Source organism: Rana temporaria, chromosome 2 (assembly GCF_905171775.1).
Source record: "Rana temporaria chromosome 2, aRanTem1.1, whole genome shotgun sequence".
NCBI lineage: Eukaryota > Metazoa > Chordata > Amphibia > Anura > Ranidae > Rana > Rana temporaria.
Genome location: NC_053490.1, coordinates 80,865,859 through 80,886,804, shown reverse-complemented (window position 1 = coordinate 80,886,804; position 20,946 = coordinate 80,865,859). Strand labels below are relative to the sequence as shown.

General features: G+C 43.9%; 1 protein-coding gene across 2 annotated transcripts in view; it reads left to right on the top strand.

Annotated features, from left to right (window-relative positions):
- The window catches only part of B3GLCT (beta 3-glucosyltransferase), a 604,827-nt gene that overhangs the window by 490,769 nt on the left and 93,112 nt on the right, over positions 1 to 20,946 (top strand). For both annotated transcript variants that reach the window (XM_040340455.1, XM_040340454.1), the window contains one exon: positions 1,469 to 1,532. In XM_040340455.1, the coding sequence (XP_040196389.1) occupies positions 1,469 to 1,532 (64 nt within the window). The remainder of the gene's footprint in view (positions 1 to 1,468; positions 1,533 to 20,946) is intronic.

The following is a 20,946-nucleotide window of genomic DNA, read 5'->3' as shown; positions in this document are numbered from 1 at the left end:
TAGATAGATCAGGCTATAGAGCTGTGTCAAAGTGGGTGGAGAGCATGCAAAATATGGCATTCTGCTTTAGCCATTTTCTAAGGATGTTCACCTGGATTACCACTGAGGTATCCACACTGGCTTTGGTCTATACACCAGCCCAGTATCTTTTACATTGCTCTTCCAGGAAATCCTATTATAAATCTTTAGCCATGTTCATGGTTAACGCCACCAGACTTTGTATTCCAATGCTCAGGGAATGGTGTAAAAGGCTGACTAATATTAAAATGGAAGAAGGTATTTGTATCTCACAAGACCGTCTTACCAAATTTGTTACCACATGGGCCTGTTGAAATTCAAAACTACAGAGCAATACAAAATATACCTTTTTTAATTTGGTGTATGGAGCGGAAATTGCAGAGTCAACATGTTCTGACCTACCTCAAATCTTTCTCCTGCATAAGGAATGCCATGGTGATTTCTGTTTTCTGCATAATAGGTTGGGGGGGGGGGGTGACTGAAGTTGTGCCCTACCCTTTCCTCCCTAGTTGACATTTTTGTATTTCTCTCAGGGTTTATATGTATGTGAATAGTTTTTGTCTGCCTCATTATATAGCTCTGTCACCTTAGGGCTTGGTAGCATGCTGAGAGGTTTATGTATAGTGACTGATGTAGGGATCTTGGGAGGTCTTATTGAGATTTTTTCCTTCCACAAGTTTACTATATGCTCTGTATGTAATCCTTTTTATGTTGATTTGGTCACTTTATTAAACTCTGTATAGTGCTCTATTTTTCCTGCTGTGACCTCAGATTTAAGGAGGAAAAAAACACTAACGGAAAAAGGATGCTTATTTTTTTATATGTATACACAAATATTTTGCCTTTAATTTATATTTTAAACTGAATGAGTTGTTTTACATTGTGAGGGTTTACATACACTTTAAGCAGCTCACAAGCACAATATATAAGAATAGTATATTATCTGTCCACTTACATGATAGATTATAAGTAAAATAGAGTACAACATTGCAAAAGTATGACATTTTCTGTCTACATAACTTCTGTAGCCAAGCATAAGGAGAGAAGATTATTTGGAAAATATTGCTGAAATTACCCATCTAAATGTCCCATTGGTCTCCAAGATCCACTCAGATCTATAAAATAAAAATTACTAAATGAGTTAATATGTGAGCATCCATTCCTTCCACATTTATATTTGAAAATAAAAAATCAAATGTCTTTTACTACAATGGAATTCATAATTGTTTCCTATTAATGTTAGAAATGTAATAACTAAACGTTTTGATGATCTACTCTGTATTTAATGTAATTATTATAATTCAATATATTTAAAAGAAAGAATTTGCAATTAAACATTTTTTTTGGATTTAATGCTTTTTGCATTTGTTTTTTTGGCATATAACTGTAAAAAAAAAATTATTTATGTACTTTTTTATGATGTTTTAATAATTATTTTTTCATTTTCTAGGCTTGCTAAGATTCTTATTAAGGATCCACCAACTTCAGATTTTACAATAGACTTGAAACATGAGGTGAGCTTTTTTTTTCTTTACCCCTAATAATAAAGTTGTCCAGGTCTTTTATAGCTGGAACGTGGTGGAACTCCATTCCACCAGCTTCGGGGCTGGTCTTGTGTTTGCAGCTCACTACTATATGTCACTACTGATCAGAAGGCTTAAAGTTGTTGTTAACCCTCTCCTGTACCCAGTGAAGTGAATAGCCTCGCGTGATACACAGAGATGATACAAATCCCCCTACATAAGTTTTACCTGTTTTTCTGCTGTGTTTCCCTTTCTACATTCTTTGGAAAGTGCAGATTGTGTTATAAATCTTCATTCCTCTTTCAGCAGTGGGTGTAGAGTCTGGGCTTACACTATGTGTGAGCTGACTGGAGGAAAGGCACACACCCACTCCACATAGGCAGAGGGACAAAGGAACATGCAGAGGTGTAGTTCTGTTATCTCCCTCTAAGTTCTCTCCCAGACACAAATTTTAAGCTACTGTTCTCATGTTTCAGAGAGCTTGTCAGAAGTAACTCTGCTGATAACAGAGGAATGGAGCAGCAGGAAGAAATGGCACTTAGAGCTTAGATAGCTGCCCCCTATACCTCCGGACACAGTCTGCTGTGTCGCCTTGTGCAGCCCTATACTGCATGGTGCTTGCTGCCTGAACAAAGGGAAGGTTTGAAGGTTGCCTCTGGAGCTGGGATCTCCCCCTTTAGCTGCTTGAGGAGGGTCCCTGAAGTTGTGAGCTGATCTGCAGCAGGATACATCCTCTACAACGAGTATGGTGGAAGCGGTAGGATTAAACAACTAAAACTTAAATGTTCCATATGTTTCATATGCTAGCACTGTGCAAATTGAACTTTAATTGAATCGAAGCTGTTGAGGAATCTATAAAACCTATAAAACTGATATTCAGATAGCCTATAATTATGATATGTTTAAAATAAAATTATGCACTGCACATTGAAAAGCACTGATAGCAGTTAAAAAAGGAAAATATGTTTGTCAAGTCTTGATAACTGTGGAGGAATGAGGATAAGAACTGTACAGAATTGGTATCATTTGTTATAGGTCAGCGTTTAAAACAGCGGAGAATCTTGCTCTTTAGTCACCTGCTGATGACCACTGTAGGAAATGCTTCCTATTGAGTTTAGAAACGAACACGGCTACCTGCACTTGCTGATGAACTCCTGCTGATAAATGCCAACAACTGCTGTGGATGATTAGTGTCACTAATAGAGAATACTTTTATCCTTTAATAATTGTTGCTGACAGTTAACGCTGACCATTGATAAGCATTCCTATTTGCTGACAACTGAGAAATTTGTACTTTTCTGCCTGCGGATAGACTGTTGACATATCCTGATAAACGGCTGTTCTTTTTGATGAACTACGCTGGCAGGTATACTGATCTGTATAGAGCTGCCGTCATCCCACAGAGGATTATTGCTGCTATATGAGAACTGTTGCCACTTTTGAAAAACTCTTAGAAAAACTGCTGGTACTCTGTGACTTGATAACTATTGCTATCGCTATTTGCTATTTGCATTGCTATCTATGGACAATTCATTAACAACTGTTGCACCCTCTGGACAACTGTCCCTAAAATCGATAACTGCTACCAAAAAAATGCCGCTGGATTTCTTTTTTTTTTTCTTTTTTTGTGTAAACTTTTTCCACCTGCTATTCTCCCTGGGAAATTACCACTAGTGGTTGACAATCCCTGTTATCCATTGATAAACGCTATTAGTAGAATATCACTTGTGGATAAGCGCCACTATTTGTTGAGGTGGCTACCAGCTGAGAACTGCTGTTATTAATATGCGTGTCACTTGCTGACAACTGTTGAAAGCTGGGGGTCTCTAGGAGCTTTACCTCCCTCTAGGAATATTTAAAGCTATATGTTAGCTGAAACAAGTATCACAATGGGCATGGAACCTCTAGGCACACTAAAACAGGAACGCCTGTAACGCGCCTGTTTTGTTTTGTTTTTTTCTTCCTCTTCCTTTTCTCTGGATTTTCCGTGATCTGCCAGTTGCTCTTTTAGGATGAACCATGGCCACAATAAATGTAATTACTTATAATGTAAGGGGATGAATGCCCCAAGTAAAAGGTATAAAGTAACTAAAGAGCTCTTCTTTTGGGGGCGAATGTTGTCTATCTCCAAGAAACGCATATTGCTCACGCTTTGGGGCATGGACTAGCTTCACATTGGTTCCTGATGTGGTTTTATGGGGACTCAACATCTAGCCACTCAAGGGGTGTTGCCATAGGTTTTGACAAGACTATAGCCTTTATGGTAAGAGAGCAATTGGCAGAGCCTGAGGGGAGATTTATCTTTGTAAAGGGGACCTTGTTTAATATGGAATGCATGCTGGCAAATATATATTGTCCAAATAGGGATCCAGACTTATTTTTAACCACTTAACCCCCGGACCATATTGCTGCCCAAAGACCAGAGCACTTTTTGCGATTCGGGACTGAGCCGCTTTAACTGACAATTGCGCGGTTGTGCGACGTGGCTCCCAAACAAAATTGGCGTCCTTTTTTCCCCACAAATAGGGCTTTCTTTTGGTGGTATTTGATCACCTCTGAGGTTTTTATTTTTTGCGCTATAAACAAAAATAGAGCGACAATTTTAAAAAAAATGAATATTTTTTACTTTTTGCTATAATAAATATCCCCCAAAAATATATAAAAAAACTTATTTTTTCCTCAGTTTAGGCCGATACGTATTCTTCTACATATTTTTCGTAAAAAATCGCAATAAGCGTTAATTGATTGGTTTGCGCAAAAGTTATAGCGTTTACAAAATAGGGGGTATTTTTATGGCATTTTTATTAATATATATTTTTTACTAGTAATGGCGGCGATCAGCGATTTTTTTTCATTACTGTGACATTATGGCAGACACTTCGGACACTTTTGACACATTTTTGGGACCATTGGCATTTTTATAGCGATCAGTGCTATAAAAATGCATTGGATTACTATAAAAATGCCACTGGCAGTGAAGGGGTTAACACTAGGGGGCGGGGAAGGGGTTAAGTATGTCCCTGGGTGTGTTCTTACTGTGGGGGGGGTGGCCTCACTAGGGGAAAACACACAGCTCCCGGTCCCCGCTCTGTAACGAGCAATCGCGGGTGCCCGGCGGCGATCGCGCCCGCCGAGCACATGCACGGGAGTCGGGGCGAGCGGGGGCGCACGCGCCCCTAGTGGCCGCTCAAAGAGCCGACGTTATACTACGGGCTCTCGCCCAGGAGAGCCGACCTGCCGCCGTAGAATGACGGCGGCTGGTCGGCAAGTAGTTAAAGAAAGCCTTAAATAAACTTGAAGCATTTAAAGATGGTAAACTTATAATGGCGGGAAATTTAAACCCACAGATAGATACAACAGAAGGCCACTCTCGTTTTACAGTTAAAAGACAGAAGGCTGTAAAAAAATTACTATTGAAACATCACCTGGTAGATACATGGAGGGTCAGGCACCCAGGAAACAGAGACTACACTTTTTATTCCCCAGTCCACGGGTCATTTTCAAGGATTGATTATATCTTTATAGAACATCAATTATTACCGTCCCTTAAAAGCGTAGAGATTAAAGCAATTACTCTATCTGATCATGCCCCAGTAGTGATTAAGCTAGAAATATTAAATATCAGGCAGGGGAGGAACTGGAGACTGAATGACTCTTATTCAGGACCCGGGGATTATCAAGAAGATAGAGCAGGAGCCTGAATATTTATTTGCTGTAAATGATACACTAGAAATCTTGCGTACAGCCCTGTGAGAAGCACATAAGGCTGTTATAAGGAGGATACTGATAGGGGCAGGTACAGGGAAAAAGAGAAAGAGGAGAGAAACTTTGCTCTCTATATAGAGAGATACAGGATTTAGAATAAACAACAAGACCCCAAGGTACCCCGGAGACACAGGAGTTAGTAATAAAAATAGAGCAAATAGCAGACCTCTTAGAACAAGAGAAAAAACTTGCCTTCCACATGGTAAACAAGGAGAGATACCAATGGGGAAATAAATCCGGGAAGTGGCTTGCACGGGTAATAAGGGAAAAAAATGCTCCTTTATCCCTAAAATTAAGAACCACCAGGGAGAGATGGTCCACTCGTACCTGGAAATAGCGGAGGTATTTCATGAATATTATAGCTCATTATATAATGTGAATCAGAAGGAGGTACGTAGGGAGGGAGAAGTCTGAGTACCTGAGAGGCCTTGACCTTCCAATGGTGCCTAGGGAGGAACTGGAGCAACTTGAATCTCTAATCACGTCAGTAGAAGTAAGTAGTGCCCGGGAAGGTCCCCGGGGCCCGAAAGGTACTGAACTCTATATTTATAAGAGATTTCAAAAGATTTTGATCCCTAAACTGTGCGAATATTTCAATGCCCTGGCTGAAGGAGAGAACCTGTGGGAGGAATCGCTACTGGCCCATATAACCCTTATCTTAAAGGAAGGGAGGGATCCAACAGTCCCAGCAGGTTACCGGCCAATATCCCTGTTAAATACAGATATAAAGATTTTTGCGAAAGTAATAGCTGAAAAGGCCCTATTAAAGCCCCTACTACCAAGATGGGTAAATAGCGACCAGGTAGGGTTTGTATCAGGGAGGGAGGGAGGGGAAAGATAACAGCCTGAAGTCACTGTGTTTGATCCAGGAAGTAGAGGGGGAAGACCCCAGTCTCATTCCTATCGATTGATGCTGAAAGGGCTTTCGACAGGGTGGACTGGGGCTTCATGTTTGGAACATTAAGACATTTGGGTATTGGGGTTAAAATGGATATCGGCTTTTTATCACTACCCAACAGCTAAAATAGAATAAATGGGACTCTATCTCCCCCTTTGGACTTATTTAATGAGACAAGGCAGGGGTGCGCCCTGTCCCCAATGCTGTTTGTAATAGCACTGGAACCGTTGCTAGTGGTGATTCGTAAAAACACAGACATTGGAGGGGCAAAAGTAGGGAACAGGGAATTTAGAATAGCCACATATGCCGATGATCTGCTTTTCTATATGTCTAACCCTAGAATAACAATCCCAGTCATAGTAGATGAGTTAACCAGGTATGGAAAACTTACTAACTTTAAAATAAATATGTCTAAATCGGAGATCTTGAATATTACTGTCCCAAGGGAGGAACAGTGAGCGATCCAACCTAAATTTCCCTTTGTATGGTGTAAGGAGGGATTGGGGTATCTAGGAATAAAATGTACTGCATCAGTAGGGAACATGTTTAAGGCAAATTATATACCAGTTCTTAATAAAATTAAAGAACATTTGGAGAACCTGAGACATAAGCCTCTTTCATGGGTAGGAAGAATAAATGCTGTAAAAATGAATATTCTACCAAGGCTGACTTATATTTTCCAAATGATTCTGATAACAGTTTCCCAGGATTATTTTAAGATCAATAACATTAAAATATATCTGGGCACATAAAAGGCCCAGAATTGCATATGTAACATTGATAAAAGCTAAAAGGTCAGGAGGATTAGCAGCCCCAGATTTTGAGAAATATTATCAGGTGATTTGTATTTTCCAGATGTTAGAGTGGATTCACAATAAAGAGGGGTAAAGTTGGGTGAATATATAGAGCTCACAAAGTAAGGTAGATATAGGGAAGATGGTCTGGATACCACGGCAGTACTGAGAATTGGCCAATAGCACAAATCCATTAACTAGAAGCACTTTTAAAATTTGGTATGGTTTAGGAAAGATGCACCATTGGGATCACAATTCACCATTACTATCGATATTGGGCATAAATGACTTTAAGCCAGGGAAAGAGGAACACATATATTTCACCAGATGGGCAAAAAAAAAAAAATACTATTACAAGATGTAATGGAAGGAAATGGCATTTGCACGTATGAGAAAATTACACAAAAAAGGGGAAATATGCCACTAGATAAATGGAGCAGCATTTTACACAAGCACTGCCACAACCATTACGGGGGAAAGGATACATGAAGGCTGTAAGGTAGGTGGTTCAACTAGACCAGGGCTTTTAGGACTATCTGGATGTATGGAACTCCCCAATGCATTGGCCAGTGAAAACATCCACACGCAGATATGGTATGTCCAAACTAGACTTTATTTCTAATGCGTACTTGTTCATAATCAAATCATAAAAGAAAGGAACACCCTTGTCCCAGCCAATCATATTTAAGTAATTAAGTTATACAAGTAATATTCGTCACAATTATACATCGTGTGTAAAATATAGCAATCTTCTTTGTGCCCGACAGACATCTGGTTTCTACAGCACCTTATCTGTTATGTTCTTCGCCTAGTACATAATAACATGGCAAGGTTCTTGGCTTTTGTGTAACTAATCCTATAAGCTCAAGGATACATCTTCATACAAGCATTAATCACTATGGGGGAACTCTAGCAAGCCTTATAATGCATTGATATTATGGGGGAACTCTAGCCTTTCAATTCATCGATATTATGGGGGAACTCTAGCCTTTCAAAGGCAATAGAGAAACTTTTTCACTCTCCCCTTACTCCCCTTAGCTTAAAGCAAAGTATATCCAAAATGTATAGGATATTAATTAAAGAAATTGAACCAGAATTCCCTCAATACCTGGGGAAATGGGAAGAGGAGATAGGCCCGCTTACAGACGAGGAACACAGAAGGAAAATTCTGAGAATGGCATGCTATTCCTCAGGATTCCCGCCAATTCTAGCTGCGGCGTTTGGTATGAATCCTGAGGGGGAACTCCCACGCCAAATTTCAAATGCAAAACCGGCATGGGTCTGGTATGGGTTGTAAGGAAACCCCCCCTATGCGTGGGGGTCCCCCACAATCCATACCAGACCCGTATCCAAAGCACGCTGCCCGGCCGGACAGGAAAGGAGTGGGGACGAGCGAGCGCCCCCCCCCTCCTGAGCCGTACCAGGCTGCATGCCCTCAACATAGGGGGGTTGGGTGCTCTGGGGCAGGGGGCGCTCTGCGGCCCCCCTCACCCCAGAGCACCCTGTCCCCATGTTGATAAGGACAGGGTAGGTACCACGTGGGTAGGTACCGGAGCATGATGGGACTGTGACATCATAAGAGGCCTATATAAATCGGTGCGCACCCGTCATTGCAGTGGGAAAAAGCGTTGTGTCAACATCGGAAAAAGGCAGAAGAAGCGAATAAGACGTCACAGAAGAGCTAACACACAAAGATAGCGGCGGCCAACCCTGAAGAAGAAGGCACCGGGGAGCCCCGAGATGACAGCGGAGAAGATGGGAGAAGACCCCCGGAGAACGGAAGAAGACCCCCGGAGAGCGGAAGAAGAAGGCCCCCCCTGGTAAAAGAGCTAAAGAAGAGAGGGGGGCCCCCCAGAGCTGTCTAATAAATTTCTTTAAAAACCCTGTGTCGTGTGTTTATTTTCTTTTACACTTTGCCTCAAGGTGAATGGGTAGGGGTAAGATGTACCCCATATTCATTCACCTAGGGTGGGGGGTGGTATCTGGGGGCCCCCTTATTAAAGGGGGCTTCCAGATTTCGATAAGCCCCCCACCCACAGACCCCGACAACCAACGGCCAGGGTTGTCGGGAAGAGGCCCTGTCCTTATCAACATGGGGACAGGGTGCTCTGGGGTGGGGGGGGGCCGCCAGTGACACCATCTCGCCCAGCATTGCACTATAGTGCTCTCTATCGGACCTCTTCTGCTCTCCAACCCTTGGTTTGGATCCCGCTTGAGCGCCACAGTATCCTGCAGGTCAGGACGTTTTATTCAATCTGGACATGAGGAGCGTGGATTATAAACACAGCATGAACGGTTGATGGGTGTGGCTCACTGGACCCCAATGTTCCTATACACAGTAACTTCTATGTGAGTTTTTATGCACCTTTTCTATTAAATATTGCAGTCCACACACTGATGCGCCTGTGTTTCTCTTTCCCTCAATTGTATTGTGGTTGTTGAGCAAAGGTCTAATAAACATACATCTTAGACGTTGATGTTTCATCTTCTAATGCCCCGTACACACCATCACTTTATGTGATGAAAAAAAACGACATTTTCTGTGAAGTAAAAAATTACGTTTTTGAAACTTCAATTTTCAAAGACGAAGTTGCCTACACACCATCGTTTTTCTCACAATGTTCTAGCAAAGCGAGGTTACGTTCTCACCACTTTTTCCATTGAAGCTTGCTTCATAAGTAGCTTCTGGGCATGCACGGGTGAAAAAACGTCGTTTTAAACGACGTTTTTTACTACACACGGTCAATTTCTGTGAAGTAAAAGTTGACGTTTTGAAAAACGACACATAAAATTGAAGCATGCTTCAATTTTTTTTGGTCGTTTTTTAGAAGACATAAAACGACGTTTTCCCCCACACATGGTCAATTAAAGTGACGTTTTTAAAAACGTCATTTTTTTTCATCACATAAAGTGATGGTGTGTACGCGGCATTAGGTTCAAATATTTGTCATTTGTTCTTTTGTTTTGTTTTTTTGTTCCTGAGTTTTGAAGAAAGAGTGACTTAAATGAGCACATCACAGCGATCTGATGTAGAGGTTTTCTAAAGTGTACTTGACCTGCGTTTGTTATTGACATAAACAATGTTGAACATTACAACAAAGTAAACACTGCAGTCTGGTTTTAAGAGAAAATTATGTCATTTTGTGTTTGAACTCAGTTTGAAAAACAGCACAGTTATATCTTCCTGTAGACATTGATGCCTGTAGATCGCCTACAATTCTCTGTAGTGTTTCAAAAATGTGAAAGGCATACGAAAGGATTTCTTTCAAGCTGCTATGGTTCTAATTTAATGGTGTGGTGAATGTTCTGTAGAAATGTCAAGATTAATAAATGAAATATTTTATTTGTAAACCCATGCAGGACTGGTAAGCCAGATTGCTTACAATGGTTGGAGAGGAAATAGCTGTTCTTAAAGCCAGTTTACAGTTATGTGCCATCCTGACTCAACAAAAGTGCTTTACATAAATAATAAAGGTGAACTCCAGTCAAACAACAATATATATTGGTTGTTAACCTGCCAATGAATTTGTATTTTGTCCATCCATTCCTGAGATTTACAATCCTGTCACACAGCACAAGTGCGTGGATATTACCAGCACAAGGTAAAGAAGTATTGTGGTGCCCTCTCTCCACTTTCAGCCTGCTGACTGGTATCACTTCTGCTCACTCCCCTGATCCTGCACATTCCCTCTCTGCACATTTATATGCAGCAAACCAAGTCAAATTCGGTTACTTAACAGTGCTATAAATATATACAGTATATATTATATATCGGACGGGACCTCTGTTGCAAGCACTTTCTTTTTAACTTTTTTATTTTGACATACGGTATATATATATATATATATATAATATATATATATATACACACACACACATTCATTTGTGTATTTTATACTTATTTGGAGATCTTATTTGGAGCCACTTTTTTAACACTGAGTATGAGTACCGATACTTTACCTCAGGTTCTCGTTAATACCAATTACCGATACCTAACGCGTAGGTAGGAGGGTGGTTTGGCAGGGGGGTTGTTAGGGAGTTGGGCGAGGCTGGGGTGAGGGCAGAGTTGGAAGTAGAGGGGTAAGTGAGGGCAGCCTGTGTCCCCCCTCATCCAAACTTTGTCCCCCGGTCACCTGCCCTCCAGCCTGTGTCCCCCTGTGTCACCCCTCATCCCCACTGTGTCCCCCCTCATCCAGCCTGTGTCCCCCTATGTCACCCCTCATTCACCCTGTGTCCCTCCTCATCCACCCTCTGTCCCTGTGTCACCCCTTATTCAGGGTGTGTCTTTAAAATCCAACCACTCACTTGGCATGTAAGGGGGTTAATTCACCACAGTTGTGTTCGGCTGCAGCAGCTCTGTGCTCAGCTTCACGCGGGATACACCGGCCGCCACGCCTGTGCCCCGGCCCGACTTCCTAGCTCTACAGAAGGTGTCCCGCCCCAACGGACGTCACTTCCGGTATCGGTTTTCGGTATCTGAGCATTTTCACGAGTACCGATACTCGTGAAAATGCCTAGTATCTGCACAGATACCGATACCAGTATCGGTATCGGTGCATCCCTAATTGTAATATTACTTTTTTGGGATGTATAATTAATTAAATTATAGAAGGAATGGGATACTTACCAGGTTGCCTTTACTGTTGCTCACAAATGGCTTTTCTGACTTAGGCTGATATGAGAGCTGCAGTTTCTCTATGTAAGGCTACTGTCACACTGAGGCAGTTTTCAGGCATTTTAGCTGAAATCTGCCTCACATTCTGTGCAGTGTGTGCCTTCACACTGGGCCAGTGCATTTGCGGGACATTAGTTAAAGTCCTGCAAGCAGTATCTTTGGGGCGGGTTGGGAGCGCTGTATTTAGCGCTCCCGAAACACCCCTGGCTATTGCACTGAATGGGCAGTGTTTCCAAAGCGCCGTAAACACTTTAAAAGCACTGCAAAACATGATTTTTTACATTTTTTTTAAGGTAAAAAACACCCCGATAGCAGCTGAAAAGTGCCGCTAAGACGGCGCTACATTGCCGGAAAAACATCCGGGTGCTGCAGTGTAAAACTAGCCTTAGGGAAGTCTTTATGTCCTTTTTTTACTTGTAAATCATTCCTACCAGCAAAACTATTAATATCACTTTATACTAACATTTGAGTTTAGACTAGTGAACTTTTAAAGTGGATGTAAAGGCATACATTTTTTTTTTATCTGAACCCATTTCGATCTGGGTGGACATTATGACACCCTCACAGATCATGCATGTCCGTGGGGCCATGCTGCTGCACAATTGGTCACCGGCTGTGTCCATACTGTACCAAGTACTGTACTGACCCGCTGTACCCAATCACAGCAGGTCACATAACAGTTGTAAATAATGGCTGGCTTCCTTTCCAACCATGTTGTGTGTACAATTGTGTTGCTAGCTGTGATTGGTTACAGTGAACACATAGTACAGACTGGTAAAATCACAGCCCATCTGTGCCATGTGATCAGCTGTGGCTAATCACAACAAAACAAACTGAATCGATTTCGTTCAGCACAATGTGGTTGTGAAATTCATTGCTATATGAAAACATAATGTGTAAAAAAAAATACCAATCACTTCCCCAGAATAGTATTCTACATATTTTTGGTAAAAAAAATCGCAATAAGCGTTTATTGATTGGTTTGCGCAAAAGTTATAGCGTCTACAATATAGGGGATAGTTTTATGGCATTTTTCTTAATATTTATTTTTTTTACTAGTAAGGCCCCTTTCACATGTGCGGACCGTATGTCCGCATTTTCATCCATCCGTTGCAGATGAAAACGGGACATACATTGGTCCCTATGTGATTGCGGGTGTCAGCGGATGACCATCCGCTGACACCCATAATCACCCGCCTCCGCAAAGCTCCGTAAAATCGGACGGAAGAAAATCCTATTTTTCTTCCGTCTATCGGATCGGGTGAACGCGGACATACGGTCCGTGTTCATCCGATCCCCCATAGGGTGCGGGGACCGGCCTGTCAGCCGACGGCTCAGCGGGGATTTTACGGAGGACCCCCGCTGAGCAAAAAAGCGGACACACGGAGGCGGATCATTACTGATCCGCCCGTGTGAAAGGGCCCTAATGGTGGCGATCAGCGATTTTTATCGTGACTGCAACATTATGACGGACACATCGGACACTTGACACTATTTTGGGGCCATTGTAATTTTTACAGCGATCGGTGCTATAAAAATGCACTGATTACTGTGAAAATTACACTTGGCAGTGAAGGGGTTAACCTGTAGTGGGCGCTGAAGGGGTTAAGTGTGTCCTAGTGAGTGATTCTAACTGTTAGGGGGCGTGGCTTTGCATGTGACGTCACTGATCTTTGTTCCCTATGACAGGGAACAGACAATCAGTGACACTCTCACTAGGAAGAACAGGGAAAGGTGTGTTTACACTTACCTCTCCCCGTTCTTCGGCTCTGTGACCTGATCGCTGGATACTGGCGGCGATCGGGTCCTGCGGGCGTAGTCACGGAGCTCCTTGACATAAAGGAGAAAAAAAAGAAAACTAAATAAATTCTCATGCAGGGGATATGGGCATGGAGCATAAGACAGAACATCATGCAAAGATACAAAATAAAACAAAGGTAAAAATTATAGACTATCACTGACCCTCAGACCAAGGCCGGGGAGTCTGTGCGTTATAACCGAGTCTATAGACCCAGGGGCCAAGGTAGGTAAGGGGGAGCGGAGCTGTCACAATAATTTGATTATCATCTGGACTGCACTCAGTATACAGAGACAGGACATAGACTCATACTGCATGTGCCATGAATGTTCTGTGCACTTCTACAATGACTGTTGTCCTGTGGATGACATAAACTTTAGTTCCATAGGACTGTAGAGAAATGAAAAATTGCTTGTCCTCCAGTGATGCTATCATTTTAAGATCGAATGATTATAGTACACTAAGCAACATTAAACCAACTTCTAAATGTTAGGTTTGCACAAGTTATTTTCTTATTTCTAATGTATTTAAGGTGTTCTTGGTAAATGCAACCCCCCACTAAATTTTTGTGATGATACTTTACATGTTTTGAAGTAATGAAATTGACCTTCTGTGTTGGGAGGGGTGGTTAGGGTCTAACCTTTCCTTTAATGCATGAATATAGGATTTTAACGTTGTTGGAAACGTTTTTGATTGAAATGAATCACCTTATTATAAGGTGAATTACCTGTATTGTTATAGCATGTGTCTCATGGGTGTATAGAGACTAATGCCCCATACACACAATCAGAATTTCCGATGGCCTAAAATCCATCGTCGGAATTCCGTTCAAGCTGTCTTGCATACACATTGTCGGACCAAATTCCGACCGTCTAAAATGCAGTGACGTAAAACACGACGACGAGCCGAGAAAAATTAAGTTCAATGCTTCCGAGCATGCGTTGACTTGATTCTGAGCATGCGTGGGTTTTTTCTCCATCGGAGTTGCACACAGACGATAGGAATTTCCTATAGTTTTTTTTCCATCTGGAAAAAATAAAACTTGTTTTATTTCTAAACACTGAGGGGAAAAAAGTCCGAAGAGGCCCACACACGATCGGAATTTCCGATGAAAAAAGTCCATCGGACTGTGGCTCTTCACAAGTTATTTCCTTCTTGGTATACTGGAATTTGAGATTTCCGGGTATGGTTCACAGGATTATGTTTAAAGTACTTGTATTTTTCAAGAATATTCCCCAAGCTCCCTCAGTACACAGAGCTGTGCTAACGGGTCAATACTTGCCTTTTCAAACTGCTGAGGCCTCTTGGTCTGTCTTGAGAATTGAATGAGAGGTTGTTCATGCTTTATGGGTACATCCTATTCCATTCTATGGGAAGTTAGTGTGCAGACATGGCAAGGCAGCACTCAATTTTACATAGTTAGTCAAGTTGAAATAAGACACAAGTTCATCTAGTTCAACCAAAAAAAAAGAAAAAAATCATACAATCCCATATACACAATCCTTCACTCACAGTTGATCCAGAGGAAGGTGAAAAACACAAGCAAAGCATGATCCAATTTGCTGCAGCAGGGGAAAACAATTGCACTTTAACTGTTCCAGCAGTGCCATTACTCCAGTCAATTTCCAGATAGGTAAAATCCCCCATTATTATCACTGTCCCAGCACTTGCAGCTCTTTCCATCTATGCAAGGAGCTCAGTCTTCACCTCCTCAATAACACTGGGAGGTCTATAACAAACTCCAATGATGACCTTTGTAGGACGCGCACCCATGTACAGTTCCACCCATAATGCTTCAAACTCATTACACACTCCATCAACTAGGTCCTCTTTAACACTCGCTTTAAGATCACTTCTCACATAGAGACAGACACCACCACCCCTCGGTTTTACCCTGTCTTTCCGAAAAAGAGAGCCTAGCCAGGTTTCCTAAAGAGAGCAAAGGGGGAGGTAAGTACATACCTGCATGAATGGGGGGGGCAGCTCTGTTTTTAGAGTGGGCAGCAGAATTTAAAAGAAAAATCAATCAATCACTTTAAATACAGGTAGTGCTTTTGTTGAAATGTGATAGTTCAGCTGTAGAAGCAGTCTAGAGGACTCTGTCACCCACTGGCTTTTTATGACTTTGGAGTCTCCAGCAACATAAACACCACAACATATTTCCTGCTTCTGATCCTGCCAAACCTTGGACTTGATGATCCAGCCTATCATGGGGTGTTTTTACTCCTAGCATTGCATTTATCTAGTATAAAATATTAATGATAAAAAATACTATAAGTAGCCTATTTTGGGCATGTAGATGTGAAAACTCAGGACCGGAGATCTTACCACGGCATTCTCTAAGAGCCCATTCACACAGGGGCAACACGACTTCTAGCACGACTTTGGGAGGCAACTTGGACACAACTTAAGTATGAATCATCAGGCAACTTACAAGGCAACTTCAAGTTGCCTTCAGGACAGTACAAGGCAACTTCAAGTCGCCTCCAGGACAGGAGGTTTTCCAGTGGCCAATCAAACAACAATCGGCTCTGTGGGAGGGAGGGGTTTACCTGAGAAATGTATGTTATCTTCCTGTATTGTTGCTTCAGTTAAGACAGTGATCCGACTTCTGAGGTGACTTCCATTGAAATCAATGGGTACAAGTTGCCTACAAGTCGCCTAGAAGTCGGATTGAAGTAGTACAGGAACCTTTTCTGAAGTCGGAGCGACTTCAGTAGTGTACATTAAGACGGCTCCCATTCGCTTCCATTTGTTTTCTCGACCGCGTGACTTGGGGCGACTTGAAGTCGGATCCCAGGTCGCCCCAGTGTGAACCGACTCTAAGGGCTAAAAATTTTTTTACATTTTTTAAATCTCCAGCAGCTACCAAATGCTGAAATAATGATATAGAATTCATATATTGGCTAATCAGTCACTTTATTATACATTTAAAGTAATGTTATATGTTTGTAATAATTATGAAAATTAATGTTCCATAAAGACTTGAAAGAGTATCATACCTCCCTTAGGAAACGTTGCCTGTTAAGCCTCTAATCTGCTGACTGATACATCTGTTTACCCCATTCTTCAGATAATTTCGGAAGTTAAGACATTGAGGGTTATTTACAAAAGGCAAATCCACTTTGTACTACAAGTGCAAAGTGCACTTGAAATTACTCTGAAAGTGCACTTGGAAGTGCAGTCGCTGTAAATCTGAAGGGTAGATCTGAAATGAGTGGAAGCTCTGCTAATTTTATCATCCAATCATGTGCAAGCTAAAATGCTGTTTTTATTTTCTTTGCATGTCCCCCTCAGATCTACAGTGACTGCACTTCCAAGTGCACTTTTGGTGCAATTTCAAGTGCACTTTGCACTTGTATTTTTTTTATTTATAAAAATGCTTATTGAGAGTGCAGTCTTTACCCGAGGGCCTCGATGCACTCATAACCAACATATCCCATATACAGAAGAAGATCTCTCAGCCTAGTACACAGTAAAACAATCATAAAATCAAATAAAAACAGAATTTAAAAGAAAAATTAGACGCAATACAAATGTCTGACCCTAAGTTGGGTCATAAGCTTGTGAAAATAAAAACGTTTTTTTAAAAACTTCCTAAACTTTAATAGATCATTCTCAAGTCTCATATATAGAGGTAAGGAATTCCAAAATGTGACTCCTTGTGCAGTAGGTGTTTGTGATATTGTGCTTTTAGCACGACAGCGTCGCGCTGATACTCGGCGACAGGGTGCCGAGATCGCGCCGACATCTCACACTCACTGGAATAGTGACAGCACATCCCAGCAAGCGCGTCATAGAAGCGACGGGAGATCCGACTTGGATTCCCGCCAATTCTACACGTGTGCGGCGTTTGTTATGAATCCTGAGGGGGAAGTCCCCGCCGGATTTTAAATAAAAATCCGGCATGGGTCCCCCCTCAGGAGCATACCGGGCCCTTAGGTCTGTTATGGGTTGTAAGGAGAGCCCCCCTACGCCGAAAAAAACGGCGTAGGGGGTCCCCCTACAATCCATACCAGACCCGTATCCAAAGCACGCTACCCCGGCCAGCCAGGAAGGGAGTGGGGACGAGCGAGCGCCCCCCCCCTCCTGAGCCGTACCAGGCTGCATGCCCTCAACATGGGGGGGTTGGGTGCTCTGGGGCAGGGGGGCGCACTGCGGCCCCCCCACCTCAGAGCACCCTGTCCCCATGTTGATGAGGACAGGGCCCCTTCCCGACAACCCTGGCCGTTGGTTGTCGGGGTATGCGGGCGGGAGGCTTATCGGAATCTGGGAGCCCCCTTTAATAAGGGGGCCCCCAGATACCGGCCCCCCACCCTAAGTGAATGAGTATGGGGTACATCGTACCCCTACCCATTCACCTGCAAGAAAAGTGGTAAAAACACAAATAAACCACACAGTGTATTAAAATATTTTATTTTTCTGCTCCGGAGGCCCCCCCTGTCTTCTTTATTAGCTCTTTTACCAGGGGGAGCTTCTTCTTTGACGTCTTCGGGTGGGTGGGGGCCGCCGTCTGGTTCTCTTCCACCGCCGGGGGGGGGGGGTGGCTTTTAAAAAAGCCCCCACCCCCCCGGCGGGTTTCCTCCGGCGTCTTCGGCGGGGCTCTTCTTCTTCCGCTATCCCGACGGGTCTTCTCAACTCTCCGGGGTTCTCCTTCTGTCTTCGCCGCTCTCCGTTGTTGACTCGGCGCACCCCGGTTCTTCGTCTCGCTGTCCGGTGTCTTCTTCCGTGATGTACGTCTTCTCCTTCCGTGCTGTGATGAGTTCTTCTTCCGTGCTGTGACGTCATGTTCTTCACTTCTCTCCTTCTCCCGATGTTGCCACGCCGGTCCTCCTCGCTGAAATGACGGATGCGCGCCTTGCATCGGACCTATATAGGCCTCACAGTCCCATCATGCTCTGTACCTACCCATGTGATACCTACCCACGTGGTAGGTATCACATGGGTAGGTACAGAGCATGATGGGACTGTGAGGCCTATATAGGTCCGATGCAAGGCGCGCATCCGTCATTTCAGCGAGGAGGACCGGCGTGGCAACATCGGGAGAAGGAGAGAAGTGAAGAACATGACGTCACAGCACGGAAGAAGAACTCATCACAGCACGGAAGGAGAAGACGTACATCACGGAAGAAGACACCGGACAGCGAGACGAAGAACCGGGGTGCGCCGAGTCAACAACGGAGAGCGGCGAAGACAGAAGGAGAACCCCGGAGAGTTGAGAAGACCCGTCGGGATAGCGGAAGAAGAAGAGCCCCGCCGAAGACGCCGGAGGAAACCCGCCGGGGGGGTGGGGGCTTTTTTAAAAGCCACCCCCCCCCGGCGGTGGAAGAGAACCAGACGGCGGCCCCCACCCACCCGAAGACGTCAAAGAAGAAGCTCCCCCTGGTAAAAGAGCTAATAAAGAAGACAGGGGGGGCCTCCGGAGCAGAAAAATAAAATATTTTAATACACTGTGTGGTTTATTTGTGTTTTTACCACTTTTCTTGCAGGTGAATGGGTAGGGGTACGATGTACCCCATACTCATTCACTTAGGGTGGGGGGCCGGTATCTGGGGGCCCCCTTATTAAAGGGGGCTCCCAGATTCCGATAAGCCTCCCGCCCGCATACCCCGACAACCAACGGCCAGGGTTGTCGGGAAGGGGCCCTGTCCTCATCAACATGGGGACAGGGTGCTCTGAGGTGGGGGGGCCGCAGTGCGCCCCCCTGCCCCAGAGCACCCAACCCCCCCATGTTGAGGGCATGCAGCCTGGTACGGCTCAGGAGGGGGGGGGGGCGCTCGCTCGTCCCCACTCCCTTCCTGGCTGGCCGGGTAGCGTGCTTTGGATACGGGTCTGGTATGGATTGTAGGGGGACCCCCTACGCCGTTTTTTTCGGCGTAGGGGGGCTCTCCTTACAACCCATAACAGACCTAAGGGCCCGGTATGCTCCTGAGGGGGGACCCATGCCGGATTTTTATTTAAAATCCGGCGGGGACTTCCCCCTCAGGATTCATAACAAACGCCGCACACGTGTAGAATTGGCGGGAATCCAAGTCGGATCTCCCGTCGCTTCTATGACGGCTCTGTATCCATCGCGGCAAGCCAGCTCGGCGCTGGCTCCCGCGATGGGGCTCGTAGGTGCTCAATCTCGCTGAGAAAGAGAGCGAGATTGACACAAAATCGGGTTCACCTACTGTACATTCAACGTCCTCCTCCCTCCACATTTTACTTTTTTGAATTTAGGAATGATCAATTTTGCCTGATTAGCAGATCTCAATGATCTGCTAGGAGCGTAGTAGGCAAATTTTTCCTGCAGGTATCCTGGACCTTTCCCATGGGTGGCTTTATGCACCACCCAACCCACTTTAAACAAAACTCTTTCGGTGATGGGTAGCCAGTGCAGTGCTTTCAAAGAGTGGAGTGATGTGGTCCCTACGACCCACACCCGTTAGTAGCCTCGCTGCAGCGTTTTGAATCAGCTGGAGTTTGTGCAAGATGGTTTTTGGAAGCCCCATATACAGAGCATTACAATAGTCCAGCCGACTGCGGATAAAAGCATTGACCATGTGACAAGAACTTACCACCTGGTTTACTTGCGTCTTTAGTGTCAATTTAGAGTCTAGGATGATTTCCAAGTCCCAAACCTGGGTGTCCGTAGACGGAGATGGAATAAACAAAGTCGGCCAAAAGGGACGGTCAGTCGAACTGACTTTGCTCTGATAACTGAGGATGATATATTCCGTTTTTGAGCCATTTCGTTTTAAATAATTGTCTCCCATCCCGGACTGTATTTCCTCTAAGCAGGAAGCCAGATCCACCTGGGCTTCCTCATTCTTGGGCAACTTGAAGTAAATCTGCTTGTCGTCTGCATAGATGTGGAAGCGGAGGTTGTGGCGCCGGAGGATATACAGCAGTAGCCGCATATAGATATTAAACAGGATCGGCGATAAAGCCCAACCCTGGGGGACCCCGCAAGACAGGGAACTATCAGATGAGTGAAACGTTCCCAGTTTCACCCTCTGAACCCTGTCCTGCAGGAATGAGGCAACCCATGTCAATGCCATATCATCTAGCCCAGCCACAGACACCAGCCTCTCCAACAGTCTAGTATGGTTGATGGTATCGAATACAGCCGACAAGTCCAGAAGTACTAATGCCGAAGCCTCATTGCTGTCCAAGGCCCAGAGGCAATCGTCCTAAACTTTAATCAGAGCAGTCTCTGGACCTTTACCAGGACGGAATCCAGACTGGTAATCATCAAAAATGGTATTAGACTCCAAATGAGGCTGAAGTTGCCACACCACAGCTCTCTCCATGATCTTAGCTTAAAAAGGCAAGCTAGAAATAGGTTGGTTATTGCTTATATCGGATCATGGCAGGTTAGACTTCTTTAGGAGGGGGATTATTATCGCCTGCTTCAGAATACCTGGCACTATTCCGGTGGCAAAGGACATACTGATAATGCCTGCTATAAATGGTGCCAAGGCAACAGCGGA